At 51.4% G+C, this 25,904-nt stretch overlaps 1 protein-coding gene across 2 annotated transcripts in view; it reads left to right on the forward strand.

The window, feature by feature from the left end:
• The window catches only part of LOC139237904 (ras GTPase-activating protein nGAP-like), a 107,337-nt gene that overhangs the window by 76,312 nt on the left and 5,121 nt on the right, over positions 1-25,904 (forward strand). For both annotated transcript variants that reach the window (XM_070867195.1, XM_070867196.1), the window contains 9 exons: positions 229-373; positions 3,017-3,161; positions 7,709-7,945; positions 12,640-12,841; positions 15,503-15,603; positions 19,242-19,611; positions 22,020-22,151; positions 23,488-23,660; positions 25,738-25,822. In XM_070867195.1, the coding sequence (XP_070723296.1) occupies positions 229-373; positions 3,017-3,161; positions 7,709-7,945; positions 12,640-12,841; positions 15,503-15,603; positions 19,242-19,611; positions 22,020-22,151; positions 23,488-23,660; positions 25,738-25,822 (1,590 nt within the window). The remainder of the gene's footprint in view (positions 1-228; positions 374-3,016; positions 3,162-7,708; positions 7,946-12,639; positions 12,842-15,502; positions 15,604-19,241; positions 19,612-22,019; positions 22,152-23,487; positions 23,661-25,737; positions 25,823-25,904) is intronic.

Genomic DNA, 25,904 nt, shown 5'->3' on the forward strand with positions numbered 1-25,904 from the left:
GAGGTGTTCCAACAGGAGCAGGTATCTCAGCAGAGGATGGGGATTGAACTCGGGCCTGGTCTGTAGACCTTGGTGCCGCACTAAGTGCTGCCATAGGTACCTTGACATCATCGCAACTGGGCACCTTGACGTAGTCTAGCTTAACTTGATTGAAATCGGATTGGGCTTCTTTCTCCAATGATCCCGTGAATTAAACTCTTGTCTTCTGTATGTCACCACGAACTGTAGGACTTCCTGATCGACCTGGGGATCGCGGAGGTCGACCGCTGTGAGGAGAAGCATTCGGTGCTCTTCAGGGAGAACACCCTGACCACCAAGGCCATTGACGAATTCATGAAGCTGGTTGGCCAGCAGTACCTGCTGGAAACCCTCGGTAAGATCGGCGCCGGGGCGGTGGGGGGTAAACGGGCCCGTCACCTCATGGAGGCTGGGACCGAGGTCGCCCATTCTGGCCGGGGTATTCCTGGAGCTTTCATCACATGACCTGCGGCCACACACATGACCCATCCTCGCCCGTCCGCCATTGGTCCCACCTCCGAGAGCTCTGCCTCCCCACGGCCAATTGGAAAGCGAGTAGACTCTTTGTCATCCAATTGGATTACTCTTGACCGTTGCTCAAACAGCCTATTTTCTCCTCGTCGCCAATATTTTTACAACCAATAAATTAAAGTGGTCAATGAAAATGGGATAAAACCCTACATTTTATTTAGTGCCCCTGTGATTTTTTTTCCCCTGCGTGTTGCTCCTGGCTGTGTCCTGAAGATTAATCCTGAATTCTTGGAGACTCCAGGGCAGTGCTGGAGGGTTGGTGATCTCTAGGTGGAATAGGCCCTCTCCCACAAATCCCAGAGCCACTTTCCCATCCTCCAGCTGGGTGTCCACAGGCGTTTCAGCGTTCAATAGGCCAGCAAGGCACCTGGGCACCTGTTCTCCTCCTGACTTTAGAAGAAAGAATTTGGGAACAGGAGTCGGCCATTCAGTTCCTCGAGCCTGCTCCGCCATTCAATAAAATCATGGCTGATCTGTATCTTAACTCCATCTTCCCGCCTGTAATGTATTTGCTTCATGGGTTCTTTGCTTAAGAATTCACGGTAACACATTGCTATTAAGAACGAGTTGGTTTATTAGCAAAAGGTTTAACAATCACACTACACATTACTGGTTCATCCACGAGGCTCACAACCACCTGCCCCATCGTGGATTCCCCGAACTCAACTGGCTGGGGTTTTATTGAGTCTTGTGAACATCACATGATTGGCTAAGCCACTCACAATTGCAACAACTCTACAACTATTTTTGTTGAAACTATAAATCAAATGTAAATCTGATTAAAGCTACACATTAAACAATTTAAACTTTTGACAGTAAATTAATTCAAATTAAAATTTGGTTGCCGGGGGTGATGAAGCACTCCAGTCCCTCCGGCGCCCACCTCTCGCGGAAGGCCACGAACGTACCGGTGGACACCGCGTGCTCCATCTCCAGGGACACCCTGACTCGGATGTTCAACAGCTCCATAAACCCGTGAGCATGAGCAAAGGTGCATGCATTGCATCTGCCTGTGTTCCATATCCCTGGATACCCTTACCCAACAAATATCTATCGATCACAGCCTCGAGAATTTCCATTGACCCCCAGTATCCATAGCCTTTTAGGGAGAGGGTGACAGATTTCCACTATCCTTTCTGCAAAAAAATGCATCCTGATTTCACTCCTAAATAGCCCGTCTCTAATTTTAAGATGAATAAAGACTGGACACAGAGGGAGGAACAATCAAATGACAGTTGTGGCTCAGTGGGCAGCACTCTCGCCTCCGAGTCAGAAGGTTGTGGGTTCGAGTCCCACTCCAGGGATTTGAACATAAATTCCAAGCTCCCAGTGCAGTGCTGAGGGAGTACTGCACTGTCAGAGGGGCAGTGCTGAGGGAGTGCTGCACTGTCGGAGGGGCAGTGCTGATGGAGTGCTGCACTGTCAGAGGGGCAGTGCTGAGGGAGCGCAGCACTGTCGGAGGGGCAGTACTGAGGGAGCGCCGCACTGTCGGAGGGGCAGTGCTGAGGGAGTGGCGCACTGTCGGAGGGGCAGTATGAGGGAGTGCTGCACTGTCGGAGGGGCAGTGCTGAGGGAGTGGCGCACTGTTGGAGAGGCAGTATGAGGGGGTGCTGCACTGTCGGAGGGGCAGTGCTGAGGGAGCGCTGCACTGTCAGAGGGACAGTACAGAGGGAGAGCCACACTGTCAGAGGGGCAGTGCTGAGGGAGCACCGCACTGTTGGAGGGGCAGTGCTGAGGGAGCGCTGCACTGTCGGAGGGGCAGCACTGAGGGAGCGCCGCACTGTTGGAGGGGCAGTACTGAGGGAGCGCCGCACTGTCGGAGGGGCAGTACTGAGGGAGCGCCGCACTGTCGGAGGGGCAGTACTGAGGGAGCGCCGCACTGTCGGAGGTATCGTCTTTCGGAAGAGACGTTAAACCGAGGCCCCGTCTGCTCTCTCAGGTGGATGTAAAAGATCCCACGGCACTATTTCGAAGAAGAGCAGGGGAGTTATCCCCGGTGTCCTGGGGCCAATATTTATCCCTCAATCAGCATAACAAAAACAGATTATCTGGTCATAATCATATTGCTGTGTGTGGGAGCTTGCTGTGCGCTAATTGGCTGCTGCGTTTCCCACATTACAACAGTGACTACACTTCAAAAGTACTTCATTGGCTGTAAAGCACTTTGTGACATCCAGTGGTCGTGAAAGGCGCTATACAATTGCATGTCTTTCTTTTATGGGTCCTCTCTCCTGCACCATCTAGTGGGCAGTTACAGAATGACGCTGGCTTGGATTAGATGGTCGGTCTGATATTCTCACTGGGGGATCGGAAAATGGAGTGGGGAAGGATTTGAAGATGGGGAGAAGGAAATTTGAAAATAATATATTTCTCTGACGTTTCCCATCTCGGTGCGGAAACGTCTGGTGGTAGACAGCAGGTGCTGAATAGCTCCCGACACTTAACCTCCCATCAATATCATTTACAGGAGACTTTGTGACGAAACTCTACAATCCGAAAGAAAATTATGAAGTTGATCCCAACAAATGTTCAGCCAATGATGTGTCAGAGAATCAAGACAATATGAGGGCAAGCTGTGAAGAGGCATTTAGGCAGATCATGGACTCCCATTGGTAAGTAAATAAGAACATAAGAAATAGGAACAGGAGTCGGCCATTTGGCCCCTCGAGCCTGCTCCGCCATTCAATGAGATCACGGCTGATCTTCGACCTCAACTCCACTTTCCCGCCCGATCCCCATATCCCTCGATTCCCTTAATATCCAAAAATCTATCGATCTCAGCCTTGAATATACTCAAAGACTGAGCCTCCACAACCCTCTGGGGCAGAGAATTCCAAAGATTCACCACCCTCTGAGTGAAGAAATTTCTCCTCATCTCAGTCCTAAATGGCCGACCCCTTATCCTGAGACTGTGACCCCTGGTTCTAGACTCCCCAGCCCGGGGGGAAACATCCTCCCTGCATCTACCCTGTCAAGCCCTGTAAGAATTGTTAATGTTTCAATGACATCAACTCTCATTCTTCTAATCTCCAGAGAATATCGGCCCAGTCTGCTCAATCTCTCCTCATAGGGCAATCCCCCATCCCAGGAATCAGTCTGGTGAACCTTCGTCGCATGGGAAGTATATCCTTCCTTGGGTAAGGAGACCAGAACTGTGCTCAGTACTCCCGGTGTGGTCTCACCAGGACCCTATATAATCGCAGTAAGACGTCTTTACTCGTATACTCAAATCCTTCTGTAATAAAGGCCAACATACCATTTGCTTTCTTAATCGCTTGCTGTACCTGAATGTTAACTTTCAGTGATTGGTGTACAAGGACACCCAGGTCCCTCTGAACACCAACATTTCCCAATCTCACCATTTAAAAATATTCTGCTTTTCTATTTTACCTATCAAAGTGCAAAATGTTTCTTCATATTATATTTCATTTGCTCTGGAACTTCCTGCCTAAATCTCTCTACATCTCTCTCCTCCTTTAAGACGCTCCTTAAAACCTCCCTCTTTGACCAAGCTTTTGGTCACCTGCACTAATTTCTTCTTATGTGGCTCGTTGTCAAATTTCGGTCTCATAATACTCCTGTGAAGTGCCTTAGAAACATAGAAAATAGGTGCAGGAGCAGGCCATTCAGCCCTTCGAGCCTGCACCACCATTCAATATGATCATGGCTGATCATGCAACTTCAGTACCCCATTCCTGCTTTCTCTCCATACCCCTTGATCCCTTTAGCCTCAACAACTTTCTCTGAGTGAAGAAGTTTCTCCTCATCTCTGTCTTAAATGGCTTACCCCTTATCCTTAGACTGTGACCCCTGTTTCTGGACTTACCCAACATCAGGAACATTCTTCCTGCATCTAACCTGTCCAGTCCCATCATAATTTTATATGTTTCAATGAGATCCCCTCTCATTCTTCTAAATTCCAGTAAATATAAGCCTAGCCGATCTAATCTTTCTTCATATGTTCAGTCTTGCCATCCCGGGAATCAGTCTGGTGAACCTTCGCTGCACTCCCTCAATAGCAAGAATGTCCTTCCTCAGATTAGAGACCAAAACTGTACACAATATTCCAGATGAGGCCTCACCAAAGGCCCTGTACAACTGCAGTAAGACCTCCCTGCTCCTATATTCCAATCCTCTCGCTATGAAGGCCAACATGGCATTTGCCTTCTTCACCGCCTGCTGTACCTGCATGCCAACTTTCAATGACTGATGTACCATGACACCCAGGTCTCGTTGCACCTCTACTTTTCCTAATCTGTCACCATTCAGATAATATTCTGCCTTCCTGTTTTTGCCACCAAAGTGGATAACCTCACATTTATCTACATTATACTGCATCTGCCATGCATTTGCCCACTCACCTAACCTGTCCAAGTCACCCTGCAGCCTCTTAGCATCCTCCTCACAGCTCACACCGCCACCCAGCTTAGTGTCATCTGCAAACTTGGAGATATTACATTCAACTCCTTCATCCAAATCATTAATGTATATTGTAAATAGCTGGGGTCCCAGCACTGAGCCCTGCGGCACTCCACTAGTCACTGCCTGCCATTCTGAAAATAATCCGTTTATCCCGACTCTCTGCTTCCTGTCTGCCAACCAGTTCTCTATCCATGTCAGTACATTACCCCCAATAACATGTGCTTTAATTTTGCACACTAATCTCTTGTGTGGGACCTTGTCAAAAGCCTTTTGAAAGTCCAAATACACCACATCCACTGGTTCTCCCTTGTCCACTCTACTAGTTACATCCTCAAAAAATTCTAGAAGATTTGTCAAGCATGATTTCCCTTTCATAAATCCATGCTGACTTGGACCGATCCTGTCACTGCTTTCCAAATGCGCTGCTATTACATCTTTAAAAATTGATTCCAACATTTTCTCCACTATCGATGTCAGGCTAACTGGTCTATAATTCCCTGTTTTCTCTCTCCCTCCTTTTTTAAAAAGTGGGGTTACATTAGCTGCCCTCCTGTCCATAGGAACTGATCCAGAATCTATAGAATGTTGGAAATTGACCACCAATGCATCCACTATTTCTAGGGCCACTTCCTTAAGTACCCTGGGATGCAGACTATCAGGCCCTGGGGATTTATCGGCCTTCAATCCCATCAATTTCCCTAACACCATTTCCTGACTAATAAGGATTTCCTTCAGTTCCTCCTTCTCACTAGACCCTCGGTCGCCTAGTATTTCTGGAAGGTTATTTGTGTCTTCCTTAGTGAAGACAGAACCAAAGTATTTGTTCAATTGGTCTGCCATTGGGATGTTTCACTATGTTAAAGGTGCTATATAAATACAAGTTATTATAATTATGTTCTTGCCCACTCTATATCCGCTTGAAGCCTCTTTGCCTCCTCCTCATAACTTAAATTCCCACCTAGCTTTGTATCATCATCAAACTTGGATATATTACATTTGGTCCCCTCATCCAAATCATTGATATAGATTGTTGTGATATATTCACAGAGCACAGCACACACAGCTTTCAACATGGCAGGCAGCTCTCTCTTGGAAGCCTCCAGAATCTGCCTGGTTCTGTTTATTATTAACTCTGCAGTTGCAGTACACAATACGTCCACATCCAAAAGTGTGGAGCTACAAACATTACAAGCTTACAGACATTACAATTGTGAATAGCTACCCAAGCACCGATCCTTGAGGCACCTCACTAATTGCAGCCTGCCACCCTGAAAATGACCCGATACTACAGTAGCAAAACTTCCCCAGTCTTATGCTTCAATCTCTTTGTAATAAACAACAACAACTTGTATTTATATAGCACCTTTAAAGTAGTAAAACGTCCCAAGAAATGATATAAGCCAAAAATATAATTTTGACATCGAGCCACACAAGAAGCAATTAGGGCAGGTGACCAAAAGCTTGGTCAAAGAGGTAGGTTTTAAGGAGCATCTTGAAGGAGGAGAGAGAGGTAGAGAGGTAGAGAGGTTTAGGGAGGGAGTTCCAGAGCTTGGGGCCCAGGCAACAGAAGGCACGGCCACCGATGGTGGAGCGATTATAATCAGGGATGCTCAGGAGGGCAGAAGCAGAGGAGCGCAGACATCTCGGGGGGGGGGGGGGGATTGTGGGGCTGGAGGAGATTACAGAGATAGGGAGGGGGCGAGGCAAAGATATCATTTGCTTTGCTAGTTGCTTGCCGTGCCTGCGCGTTAACTTTCTGTTACTCGTGCACAAGGACATCCAGGTCCCTCTGCACACCAACACTTCCTAACATCAACATCCAGTCTGTACAAACATGCGAGTCAGGACTGTGATATCTTTACAGGGACCGCCATCATCATCATCGGCAGTCCCTCGAATCGAGGATGACTTGCTTCCACATCAAAAAGTTCACAGCTGTTTCAATGAAGACCTAATATTCCGGATCCCGAACTACATCCTGAAGGGGTGGAAGATGCCTGTGCGTGGGTTTTTTTAACGTGGGCTGGGTGTTGCACTCCAGCCACCACACGGGCTTGACAGAGTTAGGTCTTGGTCCAGTGGCAAGGGTTAACCAGGACGACTGGAGACCAGCTCTGCTGCACGGACCCAGTGCGCGCACATATCGCACAGTGTGGGCTGGGCCCGTGCTGCCCCTGGGCCTTCACCTCTCCTGGGCCCCGAACTCTCCCCTCTCCTGGGCCCCTGGGCCTTTGCCTCTCCTGGGCCCTGAACCCTCGCCTCTCCTGGGCCCCGATCTCTTCCCTCTACAGTCTCTCGCCGCTCCTTCGCCCCGACCGCGCCGCTCCTGCTGTATCTGCCCGCGCTCCAATCACCGACCTGGACCTTAGTGACGTCACTCTCCATTGCCGTCGCCCTCCTGCTCCAGCCCGTGCTGCGCCCTGGAGCGGTAGGCCGCCTCGCTGCTCCTTCCGTTCCTTGGCCTGCTCCGATGATGCTCGCAGGCTGGGGGCCGCCCAGCCTGCCCACCAACACAAGCAAACTCCACAAGGTGGCTCCTTAACAGAGTCTGTCATCATGTGACTTTTCCACGTGAGTTTTTATTGTCAATACATCGGTTGTTGCACTTATATCATTGGTCCACTGGGTGGAGCTCCATAACAAGGATCTCGACCACCCCCCCCCACCTCCCTCCCCACCAGATCTCTTCCTCTGAAGCTTAAACAAACGTTTCCTCCTCTGCTTATTTTTTCCGCAGTGCATTTCCGGTTGAGCTGAGGGAGATATTTGCAGCTTGGCAGCAGCAGTGCTTCAATCGCGGAAAGGCGGAGATTGGGGAGCGGATGATTTGCGCCTCGTTGTTTCTGCGATTTCTCTGCCCGGCGATAATGTCCCCCAGCCTCTTCAACCTGACTCAGGAATATCCCAGTGACAGCGCGGCCAGGGCCCTGACACTCATCGCCAAAGTCATTCAGAACCTGGCGAACTTCACCAAGTATGTGCATCACTTTATCTGACGGCGTTGAGCGTGAATATTTCAAACCGTGTGTAATCAAAGAGAGACTTGCATTCCTCCAGCGCCTTTCATGATCTCAGCGCCAATGAACTGCATTCTGGAGTGTGGTCACTGTTGGAATGTGGGGAAACGCGGCAGCAATTTGTGCACAGCAAGCTCCCACAAACAGCCATAAGATAATGACCAGATCATCTGTTTTAGTCACGTTGGTTGAAGGATTTTGAAAATGTATTCATTCACAGGATGTGGGCGTCGCTGGCAAGGCCGGCATTTATTGCCCATCCCTAATTGCCCCTTGAGAAGGTGGTGGTGAGCCGCCTTCTTGAACCGCTGCAGTCCGTGTGGTGAAGGTGCTCCCACAGTGCTGTTAGGGAGGGAGTTCCAGGATTGTGACCCAGCGACGATGAAGGAATGGCCGATATATTTCCAAGTCAGGATGGTGTGTAACTGGGAGGGGAACATGGAGGTGGTGGTGTTATATTGGCCCCAGGACACTGGGGAGAACTCCCTGCTCCTTTTCAAAATAGTGCCGTGGGATCTTTTACGACTACCAGTGAGAGTAGACGGGACCTCGATTTAATGTCTCATACGAAAGACGGCACCTCCGACAGAGCAGCGTTCCCTCAGTACTTCCACTCCGACAGTGCGGCACTCTCTCAGTGCTGCCACTCCGACAATGCGGCGCTCCCTCAGCACTGCCCCTCCGACAGTGCGGCGCTCCCTCAGTACTGCCCCTCCGACAGTGCAGCACTCCCTCAGTACTGCCCCTCCGACAGTGCAGCACTCCCTCAGTACTGTCCCTCCGACAGTGCGACACTCCCTTAGTACTGCCCCTCCGACAGTGCGGCGCTCCCTCAATACTGCCCCTCCGACAGTGCAGCACTCCCTCAGCACTGTCCCTCCGACAGTGCAGCACTCCCTCAGTACTGTCCCTCCGACAGTGCGCTGCTCCTTCAGTACTGCCCCTCCGACAGTGCAGCACTCCCTCAGTACTGTCCCTCCGACAGTGCAGCACTCCCTCAGCACTACCCCTCCGACAGTGCGGCGCTCCCTCAGTACTGCCCCTCCGACAGTGCGGCGCTCCCTCAGTACTGTCCCTCCGACAGTGCAGCACTCCCTCAGCACTGTCCCTCCGACAGTGCAGCACTCCCTCAGTACTGTCCCTCCGACAGTGCGCTGCTCCTTCAGTACTGCCCCTCCGACAGTGCAGCACTCCCTCAGTACTGTCCCTCCGACAGTGCAGCACTCCCTCAGCACTACCCCTCCGACAGTGCGGCGCTCCCTCAGTACTGCCCCTCCGACAGTGCAGCACTCCCTCAGTACTACCCCTCCGACAGTGCAGCACTCCCTCACTACTGTCCCTCCGACAGTGCGACACTCCCTTAGTACTGCCCCTCCGACAGTGCGGCGCTCCCTCAATACCGCCCCTCCGACAGTGCAGCACTGCCTCAGTACTGTCCCTCCGACAGTGCAGCACTCCCTCAGTACTGTCCCTCCAACAGTGCGACACTCCCTTAGTACTGCCCCTCCGACAGTGCAGCACTGCCTCAGTACTGTCCCTCCGACAGTGCAGCACTCCCTCAGTACTGTCCCTCCGACAGTGCGACGCTCCCTTAGTACTGTCCCTCCGACAGTGCGGCGCTCCCTCAATACTGCCCCTCCGACAGTGCGACGCTCCCTTAGTACTGCCCCTCTGACAGTGCAGCTCTCCCTCAGTACTGCCTCTCCGACAGTGCGGCGCTCCCTCAGTACTGCCCCTCCGACAGTGCGGCGCTCCCTCAGTACTGCCCCTCTGACAGTGCAGCACTGCCTCAGTACTGCCCCTCCGACAGTGCAGCACTCCCTCAGTACTGTCCCTCCGACAGTGCGGCACTCCCTCAGTACTGCCCCTCCGACAGTGCGCTGCTCCTTCAGTACTGCCCCTCCGACAGTGCAGCACTCCCTCAGTACTGTCCCTCCAACAGTGCAGCACTCCCTCAGTACTGTCCCTCCGACAGTGCGCTGCTCCTTCAGTACTGCCCCTCCGACAGTGCAGCACTCCCTCAGTACTGTCCCTCCGACAGTGCGGCGCTCCCTCAGTACTGCCCCTCCGACAGTGCAGCACTCCCTCAGTACTGCCCCTCCGACAGTGCAGCACTCCCTCACTACTGTCCCTCCGACAGTGCGACACTCCCTTAGTACTGCCCCTCCGACAGTGCGGCGCTCCCTCAATACTGCCCCTCCGACAGTGCAGCACTGCCTCAGTACTGTCCCTCCGACAGTGCAGCACTCCCTCAGTACTGTCCCTCCGACAGTGCGACACTCCCTTAGTACTGCCCCTCCGACAGTGCAGCACTGCCTCAGTACTGTCCCTCCGACAGTGCAGCACTCCCTCAGTACTGTCCCTCCGACAGTGCGACGCTCCCTCAATACTGCCCCTCCGACAGTGCGACGCTCCCTTAGTACTGCCCCTCTGACAGTGCAGCTCTCCCTCAGTACTGCCTCTCCGACAGTGCGGCGCTCCCTCAGTACTGCCCCTCCGACAGTGCGGCGCTCCCTCAGTACTGCCCCTCTGACAGTGCAGCACTGCCTCAGTACTGCCCCTCTGACAGTGCAGCACTCCCTCAGTACTGTCCCTCCGACAGTGCGGCACTCCCTCAGTACTGCCCCTCCCACAGTGCGCTGCTCCTTCAGTACTGCCCCTCCGACAGTGCAGCACTCCCTCAGTACTGTCCCTCCAACAGTGCAGCACTCCCTCAGTACTGTCCCTCCGACAGTGCGCTGCTCCTTCAGTACTGCCCCTCCGACAGTGCAGCACTCCCTCAGTACTGTCCCTCCGACAGTGCAGCACTCCCTCAGTACTGTCCCTCCGACAGTGCGCTGCTCCTTCAGTACTGCCCCTCCGACAGTGCAGCACTCCCTCAGTACTGTCCCTCCGACAGTGCAGCACTCCCTCAGTACTGTCCCTCCGACAGTGCGCTGCTCCTTCAGTACTGCCCCTCCGACAGTGCAGCACTCCCTCAGTACTGTCCCTCCGACAGTGCAGCACTCCCTCAGTACTGTCCCTCCGACAGTGCGCTGCTCCTTTACTACTGCCCCTCCGACAGTGCAGCACTCCCTCAGTACTGTCCCTCCGACAGTGCAGCACTCCCTCAGTACTGTCCCTCCGACAGTGCGCTGCTCCTTCAGTACTGCGCAGGAGTGTCAGCCGAGATTATGAGTCTCATGACAGGGTTTGTGGGTCCTGGTCACCATTGCTCCCTCAACCAACACCAGTAAGAAAACAGATTATCTGAGTCGCTCATCACCTTGCTGTTTGTGGGATGTCGCTGGGCAGAATGACATTGAAATTGGCCACTTAACGACAGTGACTTCACTCCAAAAACCAATTCCTTATGTGAAGTGCGTTGGGTTGTTTTGATGCGATGAAATGCTATTTAAATGAAAGTGCAGGTTAAACCTCTGTGGTCCGGGACTCTGTCGTCCGGAAACATCCGTGGTTCGGCATTAGTTTGCGGAACTTCCTCTTTGCGTGAGTGGCATCCCGGTTTCACGCGCTAACGCAAAGTTTGTTTATGTCTGGCTGTCAGTCCGGGCTCTCAGTATTCGGTGATATTATTTAGCTCCACGTTAATCCTAAACAAGCAGGAGAGCAGTGAGCGGCACTCGACAGGCACGGTAAGCCTGGGCTAGGCATATGCTTACATGGGGTGTCTCAGTACAGTCATACACTGACCTCCCGTGGTTCGGAACATTCTCTGTTCCGGCACTGGTCAGGTTGCGAGGGTGCTGGGCGACAAAGGCCCAACCTGTATTGTGCTTTTTTTTAAGAAGTGGTTCTCAATGAAAGTTGATTTTAATCAGGGTTTTATCCCCACTACTCAATGGCAGGTAAGTCTTGCTACAGTTATACAGGGTGTTGGTGAGGCCACATCTGGAATACTGTGTGCAGTTTTGGTCTCCGTATTTAAGGAAAGATATACTTGCTTTGGTGGCAGTTCAGAGAAGGGTCACTCGGTTAATTCCGGGGATGAGGGAGTTGACTTATGAGGAAAGGCTGAGTAGGTTGGACCTCTACTCATTGGAATTCAGAAGAATGAGAGGTGATCTTATCGAAACGCATAAGATTATGAGGGGGCTCGACAAGGTGGATGCAGAGAGGATGTTTCCACTGATGGGGGAGACTAGAACTAGAGGGCATGATCTTAGAATAAGGGGCCGCCCATTTAAAACTGAGATGAGGAGAAATTTCTTCTCTCAGAGGGTTGTAAATCTGTGGAATTCGCTGCCTCAGAGACCTGTGGAAGCTGGAACATTGAATAAATTTAAGACAGAGATAGACAGTTTCTTAACCGATAAGGGGATAAGGGGTTTTGAGGAGTGGGTGGGGAAGTGGACCTGAGTCCCTGATCGGATCAGCCATGATCGTATTAAATGGCGGAGCAGGCTCGAGGGGTCGTATGGCCTTCTCCTGCTCCTATTTATTATGTCCTTATGTTCTTATAAAGGGTTGGTAAAGTAAGAGTTTGTGATAATGAGGTTCCGCAGATTGCGTTACAGGTCTGTATGGACCACTAGTTTCTCAGCTTTATGGAAACTCTCCCTCATAGCTGTGACATCTGCCTTACTGATTCATGGCCTTGCACGGAGGTCCCTGAAGCTCACTCACTTCTGCCCATCCGTGCATCTCGCAGGTTCGAGGACAAGGAGGCCTACATGACCTTCATGGACAACTTCTTGGCGTCAAACTGGGAGAACATGAAAGTCTTCCTCACCAACATCTCCAATGCAGAGCCCAACATCAATCCCTCGGGGTTTGAAGGCTGCATCGACCTCGGTCTGGAGCTGTCCATCCTGCACTCTCTTCTCTGCGACATTCTCTCTCGGCTGGAGCAGGTATGGTTTGCCCTGCAAGCACACGTTGGGGGCTGGGTTTTCGGCTTGGCTGATTTCGGGGGCGGTAACGGCGGCGGGGGCGGTGAAGTTAGCGCCCGGGAACAGTTTGCGCCTCAGTCAGTAACATTGGGCGGCTGGGCCCTGGGTCAGGGGGCGCAGCGCTAAGGGAGGCGTTGTACACCTCTCTCGTGGGGCGTTAGGATGGGAAACTCCCGAGCTATAGAGCCGGGCCGGGAGCACTCCCGGAGACTCCTGGGGGGCGCGGCGGGGGGGGGGAACCTAAAACACCCACAAAAACATTCCCAAAACATTGCCCACGGCACCATAACACAAATCGCTAAACAAATGAAAAGGACAAACAATCACCTTACCTTGGGCCGACATTACTCACCTCTCCGCTGTCGGTATCGTTGGTCCGCCCCGATTTACCGGGCGGTCAGTGCGGGGCGCGCTGCGGGGCGGACGGGTCGGGCAACGGCCCAAACTCGCGCCGGTGTCGAGACCAGGGGGCGTTGTACACACCGGGCGCAGCTCTCCCCGGCGGTGCTGCTCCGCGCTGCCGCTAAACCCGACCCCGAGGATCGCCGCGGGGCGCTGCAGGCTGATCGCCCGCCCAGAACACCTCACCGCCGTCATTGCCGCCGCTCCGGGGCGGAAAATCGGAGCACAAAGGACGCGGAAAATCGGCCCCCGTAGTCTTTGTTACTGTTTTCCACCGGGGATGGGTAGTTGTGGTTGGCGTCAGTCCACTTGCTCCGCCCAAGGTTCCCGAACCAGCAGTGTTACTCAGGGACTCTATCAGGACGAACGATGTCAGTATTGGCTCCCTGGCTGTCATCAGCGACCTTCCAGTCATGAGTTTGAATAGTTTGAGCCCAGCTCTGACTCGGACTGGGTCTGCAACGCGTCCAGAACCAGGGGTCACAGTCTTAGGATAAGGGGTAAGCCATTTAGGACCGAGATATGGAGAAACTTCTTCACTCAGAGAATTGTTAACCTGTGTAATTCTCTTCCGCAAAGTTGTTGAGGCCAGTTCGTTAGATATACTCAAGAAGGAGTTAGATGTGGCCCTTACTGCCAAAGGGATCAAGGGGTATGGAGAGAAAACGGGAATGGGGTACTGAAGTTGCATGATCAGCCATGATCATATTGAATGGTAGTGCAGGCTCGAAGGGCCGAATGGCCTACTCCTGCACCTATATTCTATGTTTCTATGTTGGCATTCTCAGAGAGCCTGACTGGTGTGGGACTGCCATCTCGGGTCTCCATGGAGATTGGCATTGAGGTATATTGCTGGGGCAGTGTAGAGGGAACTTTAGAATCACAGAATCATAGAAATTTACAGCATGGAAGGAGGCCATTTGGCCCATCGTGTCCGTGCCGGCCGACCAAGAGCTACCCAGCCTAATCCCACTTTCCAGCTCGGGGTCCGTAGCCCTGTAGGTTACGGCACTTCAAGTGCACATCTAAGTAATTTTTAAATGTGGTGAGGGTTTCTGCCTCTACCACCCTTTCAGGCAGTGAGTTCCAGACCCCCACCACCCTCTGGGTGAAGAAATTTCCCCTCAAATCCCCTCTAAACCCCCCCCCCCCACCGACCCATCACTTTGTAACTGGCTTTGATATACGGACATCGGCGTGCAATGGGACTAGATTTGCATCCATTCAACAACAATAACAATTTGCGTTTATATAGTGCCTTTAACATCATAAAACTTCCCAAGGTGCTTCGCAGGAGGGTAATCAGACACAAATTGACACTGAGCCAAAGAAGGAGACATTAGGGCAGGTGGGCAAAAGCTTGGTCAAAGAGGTAGGTTTTGAGGAGCATCTTAAAGGAGAAGAGAGAGGTAGAGAGGCGGAGAGGTTTAGGGAGGGAATTCTAGAGCTTGGGGCCCAGGCAACTGAAGGCCATGTGAAGGAAGTCGGGGGATAGACAAGGGGACAATAGATGAAACATCTTCCCCCTAATCCATCCCCCCCCCCGCATAACGTCCTTCAACTCGACAAGCAGTAAATTCACAATTAAAATGGTGTAACTGTCCATTCATATCCCTGTGTCGCTAATGTCTGTAATATATGCACATGTGAGTATGCTCACAGGTTTGTAGAACTGTTGAATGCAGCACACGGTGTCCACCGGTACGCTCGCGGCCTTCCGCGAGAGGTGGGCGCCAGAGGAACTGGAGTGCATCATCACCCCCAGCAACCAAATTTTAATTTGAACCAGTATTGTTAAAAGTACGTTTGTTTAATTTGTCGGTTTTAGTGCCCCTTTTCATAAGGGGGCACTTGATTTAAATTTAAAGTTGATTTACAGGTGCAACAAGATAGTTGTAGAGCTGTTGAGTTGGGAGTGGCTTAGCCAGTCACGTGATGTTCACAAGACTCAATAAAACCCCAGCCAGTTGGGTTCGGGGGATCCACGATGGGGCAGGTGGTTGTGAGCCTGGTGGATGAACTGGTAGTGTGTAGTGTCATTGTTAAACTTTTGTTAATAAACCAACTAGTTCTTAATAGCAATGTATTGCGATGAATTCTTAAACAAAGAACCCATGAAGTAAATACATGACACTGTCCTCTTTGCTTTCTCTGCCTGTTTTCAATGGGTTCTCCTACAATCCTGCTGCTGTGATCATTGCCATGCCTGGCAAATAACAGCAAGAACTGGACAGGCTGCGACGTCTCCCTGCCATTCTGAATGGGATCACCCATTCTCTGAAGAATCCAAACGTTCCACTGATACATCACAAGGACTTAAGGTAAGACCTCCCTGCACACCATGAATGGATGAATGACTGACTGAGGTTAGATATTTAAAGGAACAGTATTCACACCCTCTCTGGTGATGGTGATTGGGCCAACATCCCCAGCATCGAAGCACTGACCACACTCGACCAGCTCCGCTGGGCAGGCCACATTGTCCGCATACCAGACACGAGACTCCCAAAGCAAGCGCTCTACTCGGAGCTCCTTCATGGCAAACGAACCAAAGGTAGGCAGAGGAAACATTACAGGGACACCCTCAAAGCCTCCCTGATAAAGTGCAACATCTCCACCGACACCTGGGAGTCCCTGGCCAAAGACCAGTCCGCCCTAAGTGGAGGAAGTGCATCCGGGAGGGCGCTGAGCACCTCGAGTCTCGTCGCCGAGAGCATGCAGAAACCAAGCGCAGGCAGCGGAAGGAGCGTGCGGCAAACCAGTCCCACCCTCCCCTTCCCTCAACCACTGTCTGTCCCACGTGTGACAGGGACTGTGGTTCTCATATTGGACTGTTCAGCCACCTAAGGACTCATATTAAGAGTGGAAGCAAATCTTCCTCGATTCCGAGGGACTGCCTATGATGATGGTGATTGGGGAAGGGTATTCCTAACAAAATATTGAGGAAAGGTTGGATAGGCTGTTTTCTTTGGAACAGAGGAGGTTGAGGGGAGACCTTATTGAGGTGTATAAAATTATGAGGGGCCTAGATAGAGTGGATAGGAACGACCTATTTCCCTTAGCAGAGGGGTCAACAACCAGGGGGCATAGATTTAAAATAATTGAGGGGAGGTTTAGAGGGAATTTGAGGGGAAATTTCTTCACCCAGAGGGTGGTGGGGGTCTGGAACTCACTGCCTGAAAGGGTGGTAGAGGCAGAAACCCTCACCACATTTTAAAAGTACCTGGATGTGCACCTGAAGTGCCTTAACCTGCAGGGCTACGGACCGAGAGTTGGAAAGTGGGATTAGGTTGGATAGCTCTTTTTGAAAAATTAGTTCCTGGGATGTGGGCGTCGCTGGCAAGGCCGGCATTTATTGCCCATCCCTAATTGCCCCTTGAGAAGGTGATGGACGTAATGAATGCACCATGAGCATGCTCACAGGTTTGTAGAGTTGTTGCTATGCTCGAGCCAGGGTGTCCCTGGAGATGGAGCACGCGGTGTCCACCGGTACTCTCGTGGCCTTCCGCGAGAGGTGGGCACTGGAGGGACTGGAGTACATAATCACCCCCGGCAACCAAATTTTAATTTGATTTAAAGTTTTCTTTCAAGTTTTATTTGGAAATTTGTGGGTTCTAGTGCCCTTACCAAAAGGGGGCATTGATTTAATGTTATATATAAAATAGTTGTAGAGCTGTTGAGTTGGGAGTGGCTTAGCCAGTCACGTGATGTTCACAAGACTCAATAAAGCCCCAGCCAGTTGGGTTCGGGGGATCCACGATGAGGCAGGTGGTTGTGAGCCTGGTGGATGAACCGGTAATGTGTAGTGTGATTGTTAAACCTTTTGCTAATAAACCAACTAGTTCTTAATAGCAATGTGTTGCTGTGAATTCTTAAGCAAAGATCATCGGAATCGAGGAAGACTTGCTTCCACTCCTGAAGTTAGTCCTTAGGTGGCTAAACAGTCTAATACGAGAGCCACAGACCCTGTCACAGGTGGGACAGACAGTCGTTGAGGGAAGGGGTGGGTAGGGAGCCTGGTTTGCCGCACGCTCTTTCCACTACCTGTGCTTGATTTCTGCATAAGAACATAAGAAATAGGAGCAGGAGTAGGCCATACGGCCCCTCGAGCCTGCTCTGCCATTTAATACGATCATGGCTGATCCGATCATGAACTCAGCTCCACTTCCCCGCCCGCTCCCCATAACCCCTTATCCCCTTACCTATTAAGAAACTGTCTATTTCTGTCTTAAATTTATTCAATGTCCCAGCTTCCACAGCTCTCTGCGGCAGTGAATTCCACAGATTTACAACCCTCTGAGAGAAGACATTTCTCCTCGTCTCAGTTTTAAATGGGCGGCCCCTTATTCTAAGATTATGCCCTCTGGTTCTAGTCTCCCCCATCAGTGGAAACATCCTCTCTGCATCCACTTTGTCAAGCTCCCTCATAATCTTATACGTTTCGATAAGATCACCTCTCATTCTTCTGAATTCCAATGAGCAGAGGCTCAACCTCCTCAACCTTTCCTCATAAATCAACCCCCTCATCCCCGGAATCAACCGAGTGAACCTTCTCTGAACTGCCTCCAAAGCAAGTATATCCTTTTGTAAATATGGAAACCAAAACTGCACGCAGTATTCCAGGTGTGGCCTCACCAATCCCTTATATAGCTGTCGCAAGACTTCCCTGCTTTTATACTCCATCCCCTTTGCAATAAAGGCCAAGATTCCATTGGCCTTCCTGATCACTTACTGTACCTGCATACTAACCTTTTGTGTTTCATGCACAAGTACCCCCAGGTCCCGCTGTACTGCGGCACTTTGCAATCTTTTTCCATTTAAATAATAACTTGCTCTTTGATTTTTTTCTGCCAAAGTGCATGACCTCACACTTTCCAACATTATACTTCATCTGCCAAATTTTTGCCCACTCACTTAGCCTGTCGATGTCCTTTTGCAGATTTTTTGTGTCCTCCTCACACATTGCTTTTCCTCCCATCTTTGTATCGTCAGCAAACTTGGCTACGTTACACTCAATCCCTTCTTCCAAGTCGTTAATATAGATTGTAAATAGTTGGGGTCCCAGCACTGATCCCTGCAGCACGCCACTAGTTACTGATTGCCAACCCGAGAATGAACCATTTATCCCGACTCTCTGTTCTGTGTTAGTTAGCCAATCCTCTATCCATGCTAATATATTACCCCCAACCCCATGAACTTTTATCTTGTGTAGTAACCTTTTATGTGGCACCTTGTCAAATGCCTTCTGGAAGTCCAAATACACCACATCCACTGGTTCCCCTTTATCCACCCTGTTCGTTAAATCCTCAAAGCAAATTTGTCAAACATGACTTCCCCTTCATAAATCCATACTGACTCTGCCTGACCAAATTTTGCTTTTCCAAATGTCCTGCTAGTGCTTCTTTAATAATGGACTCCAACATTTTCCCAACCACAGATGTTAGGCTAACTGGTCTATCGTTTCCTGCTTTTTGTCTGCCTCCTTTTTTAAACAGGGGTGTTACATTTGCAGTTTCCCAATCTGCTGGGACCTCCCCAGAATCCAGTGCGTGCTCTCGGCGACGAGACTCGAGGTGCTCAGCGCCCTCCCGGATGCACTTCCTCCACTTAGGGTGGTCTGGTCTTTGGCCAGGGACTCCCAGGTGTCGGTGGGGAGGTTGCATGAAGCAAATGCATTACAGATGTGCACTTGCACCGTAGGCAGATATATACCATAACCTACAGGGCTAAACTTGAGAAGGTGGTGGTGAGCCGCCTTCTCGAACCCATTGCAGTCCGTGTGGGGAAGGTGCTCCCACAGTGCTGTACAGAATTAAAGCTCCCCCCCACACCCTCCATACTCTCTGTACACACCCCATGTTGGGGGTGGGGTGGGTGGGGAGGGGGTTCCGGGTGCTGTGACGCTGGGCGGCCCCGACTATGGCGCGCTACACTCACGCAGAAACGCCTTCTCTTTCAGCCCCTACTGCCGGGACGACAAGCCCAGCTACGTGGCCCCCAAGGACGTGGGGCTGGTCAGCGCGTCGTTGCTGAGCTTGCAGCGGTGCCCGGCGGAAGAGGCGGACTCGAAGCGCGGCGGGGTGGCCAAGAAGGGCGGCACGGCGGTGAAACGCACCCAGAGCGCGCCGGCGCGCAAGAAACCCAACATCTCGCCGAAACAGCCGGCCTGGGAACCGACCGCTCTGGGGGGCGGGCACGGCGACCAGGACACCATCGGCAACTTGCCAGACAGGCGGTACAGCACCCTCACCAAGATTCCGCTCTCCGCGACCCAGTCGCTAAAGTCGCCCGCCTCCCGTACCCACGGCACTCCTCGTCTGAGAATGCAGGTAATTGTAAGCTCCCTCGTCGCGCTTTATCTCAGCACTCCTCTGTGCGTGCCGGTGCCAATAATACTTGCCTTAACACAGGAAATGCTGGAGACAGGCAGCGCATCTGTAAGCATCTAAAAAGGCAGGCTAGCCTTTGAGATATGTACCCTTCAGCAGTACCCCAGCAGTGGAAACCAAGCACTGGGGTTCACTTCCAGAGACATAGACTTCAAAAGCAGAGATGTTATGCTAAACCTGTATCAAACCTTGGTTAGACCACACTGGGAGCACTGTGCACAGTTCTGGTCTCCGTATACCTTGGTTAGACCACACTGGGAGCACTGTGCACAGTTCGGGTCTCCATATACATTAGTTAGACCACACTGGGAGCACGGGGCACAGTTCCAGTCTCCATATACCTTGGTTAGACCACACTGGGAGCTCGGGACACAGTTCCAGTCTCCATATACCTGGGTTAGACCACAGTGGGAGCACGGGACACAGTTTGGGTCTCTGTATACCTGAATTAGACCACACTGGGAGCACTGTTCACAGTTCCAGTCTCTGTATACCTGGGTTAGACCACACTGGGAGCACGGGGAACAGTTCTGTCCTCCATATACCTGGGTTAGACCACACTGGGAGCACGGGGCACAGTTCCAGTCTCCATATATCTTGGTTAGACCACACTGGGAGCTCGGGACACAGTTCCAGTCTCCATATACCTGGGTTAGACCACAGTGGGAGCACGGGACATAGTTTGGGTCTCTGTATACCTGAATTAGACCACACTGGGAGCACTGTTCACAGTTCCAGTCTCTGTATACCTGGGTTAGACCACACTGGGAGCACAGGGAACAGTTCTGTTCTCCATGTACCTGGGTTAGACCACACTGGGAGCACTGTTCACAGTTCCAGTCTCTGTATACCTGGATTAGACCACAAGTGTGAGCACGGGGAACAGTTCTGTTCTCCATATACCTGGGTTAGACCACACTGGGAGCACTGTTCACAGTTCCAGTCTCTGTATACCTGGGTTAGACCACACTGGGAGCACTGTGCACAGTTCCGATCTCTGTATACCTGGGTTAGACCACACTGGGAGCACGGGGCACAGTTCCAGTCTCCATATATCTTGGTTAGACCACACTGGGAGCTTGGGACACAGTTCCAGTCTCCATATACCTGGGTTAGACCACAGTGGGAGCACGGGACATAGTTTGAGTCTCTGTATACCTGAATTAGACCACACTGGGAGCACTGTTCACAGTTCCAGTCTCTGTATACCTGGGTTAGACCACACTGGGAGCACAGGGAACAGTTCTGTTCTCCATGTACCTGGGTTAGACCACACTGGGAGCACTGTTCACAGTTCCAGTCTCTGTATACCTGGGTTAGACCACACTGGGAGAATGGGGCACAGTTCCAGTCTCTGTATACCTGGCTTAGACCACACTGGGAGCACGGGGCTCAGTTCCGGTCTCCGTATTATACAAAGGATATAGAAGCTCAAGGGAAGGCACAATAATGTGTGAGACCAGAACTGAACGAGTACAACTATAGGAAAAACTGAACGGGCTGGGGCTCTTGTCTCTAGAAAAGAGAAGGCCAAGGGATGACCTGATAGATTATGATTATGAAGGGGTTCGATAGAGTTGATGTGAGGGAGTCCAAGTCTTGGAGTTATAAATGTAAGAAAGTCACCAATAAATGCAATAAGGAATCCAGGAGGAACTTCTGGATGCCAATTAAGAATGGGGACACTGGTTAACTGCTCCCCCATTGGCTGAGGCAAATCATAGTGCGCCCCATTGGCTGAGGCAAATCGTAGCGCACCATTGGCTGAGGCAAATCCTAGCACCCCATTGGCTGATGCAAATCATAGTGCCCCCCATTGGCTGAAGTAAATTGTAGCCTCCCGTTGGCTGAGGCAAATCACAGTGCGCCCCATTGGCTGAGGCAAATCATCGCGCCCCATTGGCTGAGGCAAATTATAGCGCACCATTGGCTGAGGCAAATCATAGTGCGCCCCATTGGTTGAAGCAAATCTTTGGGCCCCATTGGCTGACGCAAATCTTAGTGCCCCCATTGGCTGAGTCAAATCCTAGCACCCCATTGGCTGATGCAAATCATAGTGCCCCCATTGGCTGAAGCAAATGGTAGTGCACCATTGGCTGAGGCAAATCATAGTGCGCCCCATTGGTTGAGGCAAATCCTAGCGCCCCATTGGCTGAGGCAATTCGTAGCGCACCATTGGCTGAGGCAAATCGTGGCGCCCCCATTGGCTGAGACAATTTGTGGCGTCCCTATTGACATCATGCTGTTTGCTCTCCCCCCTACCTTCGCCCACAAATTTTGTTTTGATGAGATCTTTGTGTAGTTCAGTGCATAGATCGGCTGCACCAACTTTACTCTTTCTGTGACAGGGCCACAACCCGTGCCTAATGCCAGTCGATTCCTTCCGAAAGTCCCAGGTCCCGTGGGATCGCAACTCTGAAGGTGGGAAGTGGTCCTCTCAGGCAGAGCCAGGAAGACAGCACCTCAAACCATTTGAGAAGGTAAGCAGTGTACACTCCCGTATTTACTTACGACCAACTGCGCATCTTATGGATATGCTCCTTCAATGTGAATGTTCTAAATTGGAAACTCTTTGTAACTGATCAACGTAAAATGCCTTAGGCACGTTCTCTCCTGGATGCGCTAGGGTATCGATCCATGGGCGCCGGTTGACCCTCTGATTCCGCGCCCAAGTATCCATTCTTCATGCGAGAGCTCAGTCAGCAAGTGTCAGCGGGACATTCAACCAGGGGAGCAAATCCCTACCATCTGCACACCCGACATCCATGCACATTCACTTTACTGGCAGGGGTACAACAACAACTTGTATATATATAGCACCTTTAACGGACTGAAATGTCCCAAGTCGCTTCACAGCAGTGTTATAAGACAACAACAGATAAATTTGACATCGAACCACACAAGAAGCAATTAGGGCAGATGACGAAAAGCTGGGTCAAAGCGGTAGGTTTTAAGGAGCGTCTTGAAGGAGGAGAGAGAGGTAGAGAGGTTTAGGGAGGGAGTTCCAGAGCTTGGGGCCCAGGCAACAGAAGGCACGGCCACCAATGGTGGAGCGATTATAATCAGGGATGCTCAGGAGGGTAGAATTTGAGGAGCGCAGACATCTTGGGGGGTTGTGGGGCTGGAGGAGATTACAGAGATAGGGAGGGGGTGAGGGCCATGGAGGGATTTGTAAACAAGGATGAGAAGTTTGAAATTGAGGCATTGCTTAACCGGGAGCCAATGTAGGTCAGCGAGCACAGAGGGTGATGGGTGAGCAGGACTCGGTGCGAGTTAGGACATGGGGCAGCGAGCACAGGGGGTGATGGGTGAGCAGGACTCGGTGCGAGTTAGGACATGGGGCAGCGAGCACAGGGGGTGATGGGTGAGTGGGACTCGGTGCGAGTTAGGACACAGGCAGCTGAGTTTTGGATGACCTCAGGTTTACGTAGGGTAGAATGTGGGAGGCCGGCCAGGAGTGCGTTGATGAGTAGATGAAGCCAATCGGGAGTGGGCAACCAGCCGAGGGCGTTGTGCCAATTATAGCGTCTCTCACTGACGCAGAGTGCAATTAGCTGCCTGAGCAGGTGTGGGAGGAAGTTGGGACTGTCCTGATGTTGTTTCGGTTCAGTTCCACACTGTGCGACTGTGGTGTAGGGGGTGTAGAACATCTAAAGGGACACGATGGGCCGAAATGGCCTCCTTCCGTGGTGTAGATTTCTATGATTCTATAAAAAATTTCTGTGATAAACGTTCGTCTCCTGTGGAAGAATTGAGTAACATCTCCTTGGCTTCTCTCAACCCTCCTCCCCCTCCCCCTACACCCCCCACACACAGCATGAACAGGACATCACCAGCCTACAGGAAAGCATGCTGACAATCAATCAGGAGCTGAAGGAGTTTAAGAATTGCATAGACGAACACGTTCAGCGAACGCTTCAAGAGAACGAGGAGAAGCAGAAAATGCAACTAGAGGAAAAGGACAAGCAGATTAAGAAGCTTGCCAGCAGGTGAGAACCAACTGCTCCATTGATTAGACTAACCAAGATTGTCCGCCTAAAAACAGAAAGTGCCGGAAATCTCAGCGGGCCGGGCAGCATCTGTGGAGAGAGAAACAGAGTTAACGTTCCGGGTCAATGACCCTTCGTCAGAACTGGAAGGGGGGGAGGGGAGGAGAGAACAAAAGGGAAGGTCTGCGGCAGGGTGGAAGGCAGGAGAGATTAGAGAGACAAAAGGGACGATGGGCCCAATTGAGATGGTAATGGCAGGAGTTAGAGAAAGGTTAATCTGGATAGGGTGTGAATGGCGGGATAATTACCGGCTGCCATTGGAGACAAAGAGAGAGAAAAAATACAGCAGAGCCAAAGATGGGCAGAGGTTAGGGTCTGAAATTGTTGAACTCGATGATGAGTCCAGAAGGCTGTAAGGTGCCTAAAAGAAAGATAAGGTGCTGTTCCTCGAGCTCGCGTTGAGCTTCGTTGGAACAGTGTAGGAGGCCGAGGACGGAGAGGTCAGAGTGGGAGTGGAGCGGGGAATTAAAGTGACAGGCGACCGGAAGCTCGGGGTCACACTTGCGGACTGAACGGAGGTGTTCCGCAAAGTGGTCACCCAATCTACGTTTGGTCTCCCCAGTGTAGAGGAGACCACTTTGCTGTGGTCTCAAGCTGTGGCTTGATTGAGAGTCTCGCTTGGGTCACGTGACGGGTCGCATCCTAAGATCTACCTTGGAGTGAATTGAGTGGGCAAATATTTGGTAGATGGAGTAATTGTGGGAAATGTGAGGTTATACACTTTGGTAGGAAGAATAAAAAAGCAAAGTATTATTTAAATGGTGAGAGATTACAGAATGCTGCAGTACAGAGGGACCTAGAGGGTTCTTGTACGTGAAACACAAAAAGTTAGTATGCAGGTACAGCAAGTAATCAGAAAGGCCAATGGAATGTTGGCCTTTATCGCAAGGGGGATGGAGTATAAAAGCAGAGAAGTCCTGCTACAACTGTACAGAGTATTGGTGAGGCCACACCTGGAGTACTGCACACATTTCTGGTCTCCGTATTTAAGGAGGGATATACTTGCATTGGAGGCTGTTCAGAGAAGGTTCACTCGGTTGATTCCTGGGATGAAGAAAGGTTGAGCAGGTTGGGCCTATACTCATTGGAGTTTAGAAGAATGAGAGATGATCTTATCGAAATGTATAAGATTCTGAGGGGGCTCGACAGGGTGGATGCAGAGAGGATGTTTCTTGGAGGAATCTAGAACTAGGGGGCATAGTCTTAGAGTAAGGGGTCGCCCATTTAAGACGGAGATGAGGAGGAATTTCTTCTGTCAGAGGGTGGTGAATCTTTGGAACTCCCTGGAGCTGATGAGGCTGGGTCTTTGAATATAGGCCTAGTCTACTCAATCTCTCCTCAATCCCCCATCCCAGGAATCAGTCTGGTGCACCTGCGTTGCATTCCCTCTATGGTAAGTACATCCTTCCTTAGGTAAGGAGACCAGAACTGTACACAATACTGAGGGAGTGCTGCATAGCCGCAGGTGCTGTCTTCCCCTTTTCCGATGGGCGTGCAGGATCCCGAAGCACCATTCAACAAAGAGCAGCGGGGTTCTCCCGGCACAGCATTCACCTCGCCTCCAACAGCCACCAAAAAAGCAGATGAGCCAGTTGCTCAGCTCATGGCTACCTGCGGGATCTTGCTGTTCGCAGTCTGGCTGCCGACGGTTGCCTACATAACCGCCGTGACCACAATTCACCAGCCCCCCCGCCCCATGGGTTGGGCAGCTCTCTGGCGCGCCCTGCAGATAGGAAAGGCGCTCTAGAAATGCAGGTTCTGTTTGGAAAGATGTGGCCATCGAAGGTTGTCGGCAGACTGTGTCCAGCGGGGGAGGTGAGGGTTTAACGCGCACATTCGGGGCGACGGATGGATCCACCGACCCTCGCTATACCGCTGCCCCCATCAGTCCGCCCCCTGGGATTACTTGGCCACCTTTACTCTGTCACTCTCGCTCTCTAGGCTCCCCTTGTCCGACCTCACCCAGTGACCTACCGTGAGGCTGACCACTCATTGCAATGTTCTCCCCTTTTCACAGACTTAACACAGTTGAAGAGGAAAGGAAGAAGGACGTTGACAAATTAGAAGCTGCCGGCCGGACCCTGCAGAAGGTCGAGTGTTTGGTGAGTAACGGGTCACTGGCTGCACGGTGCCAGCAACCTGTAGGTTTACACGGGATATACGGCACAGAAACAGGCCATTCGG

This window comes from Pristiophorus japonicus, chromosome 24 (assembly GCF_044704955.1).
Source record: "Pristiophorus japonicus isolate sPriJap1 chromosome 24, sPriJap1.hap1, whole genome shotgun sequence".
NCBI lineage: Eukaryota > Metazoa > Chordata > Chondrichthyes > Pristiophoridae > Pristiophorus > Pristiophorus japonicus.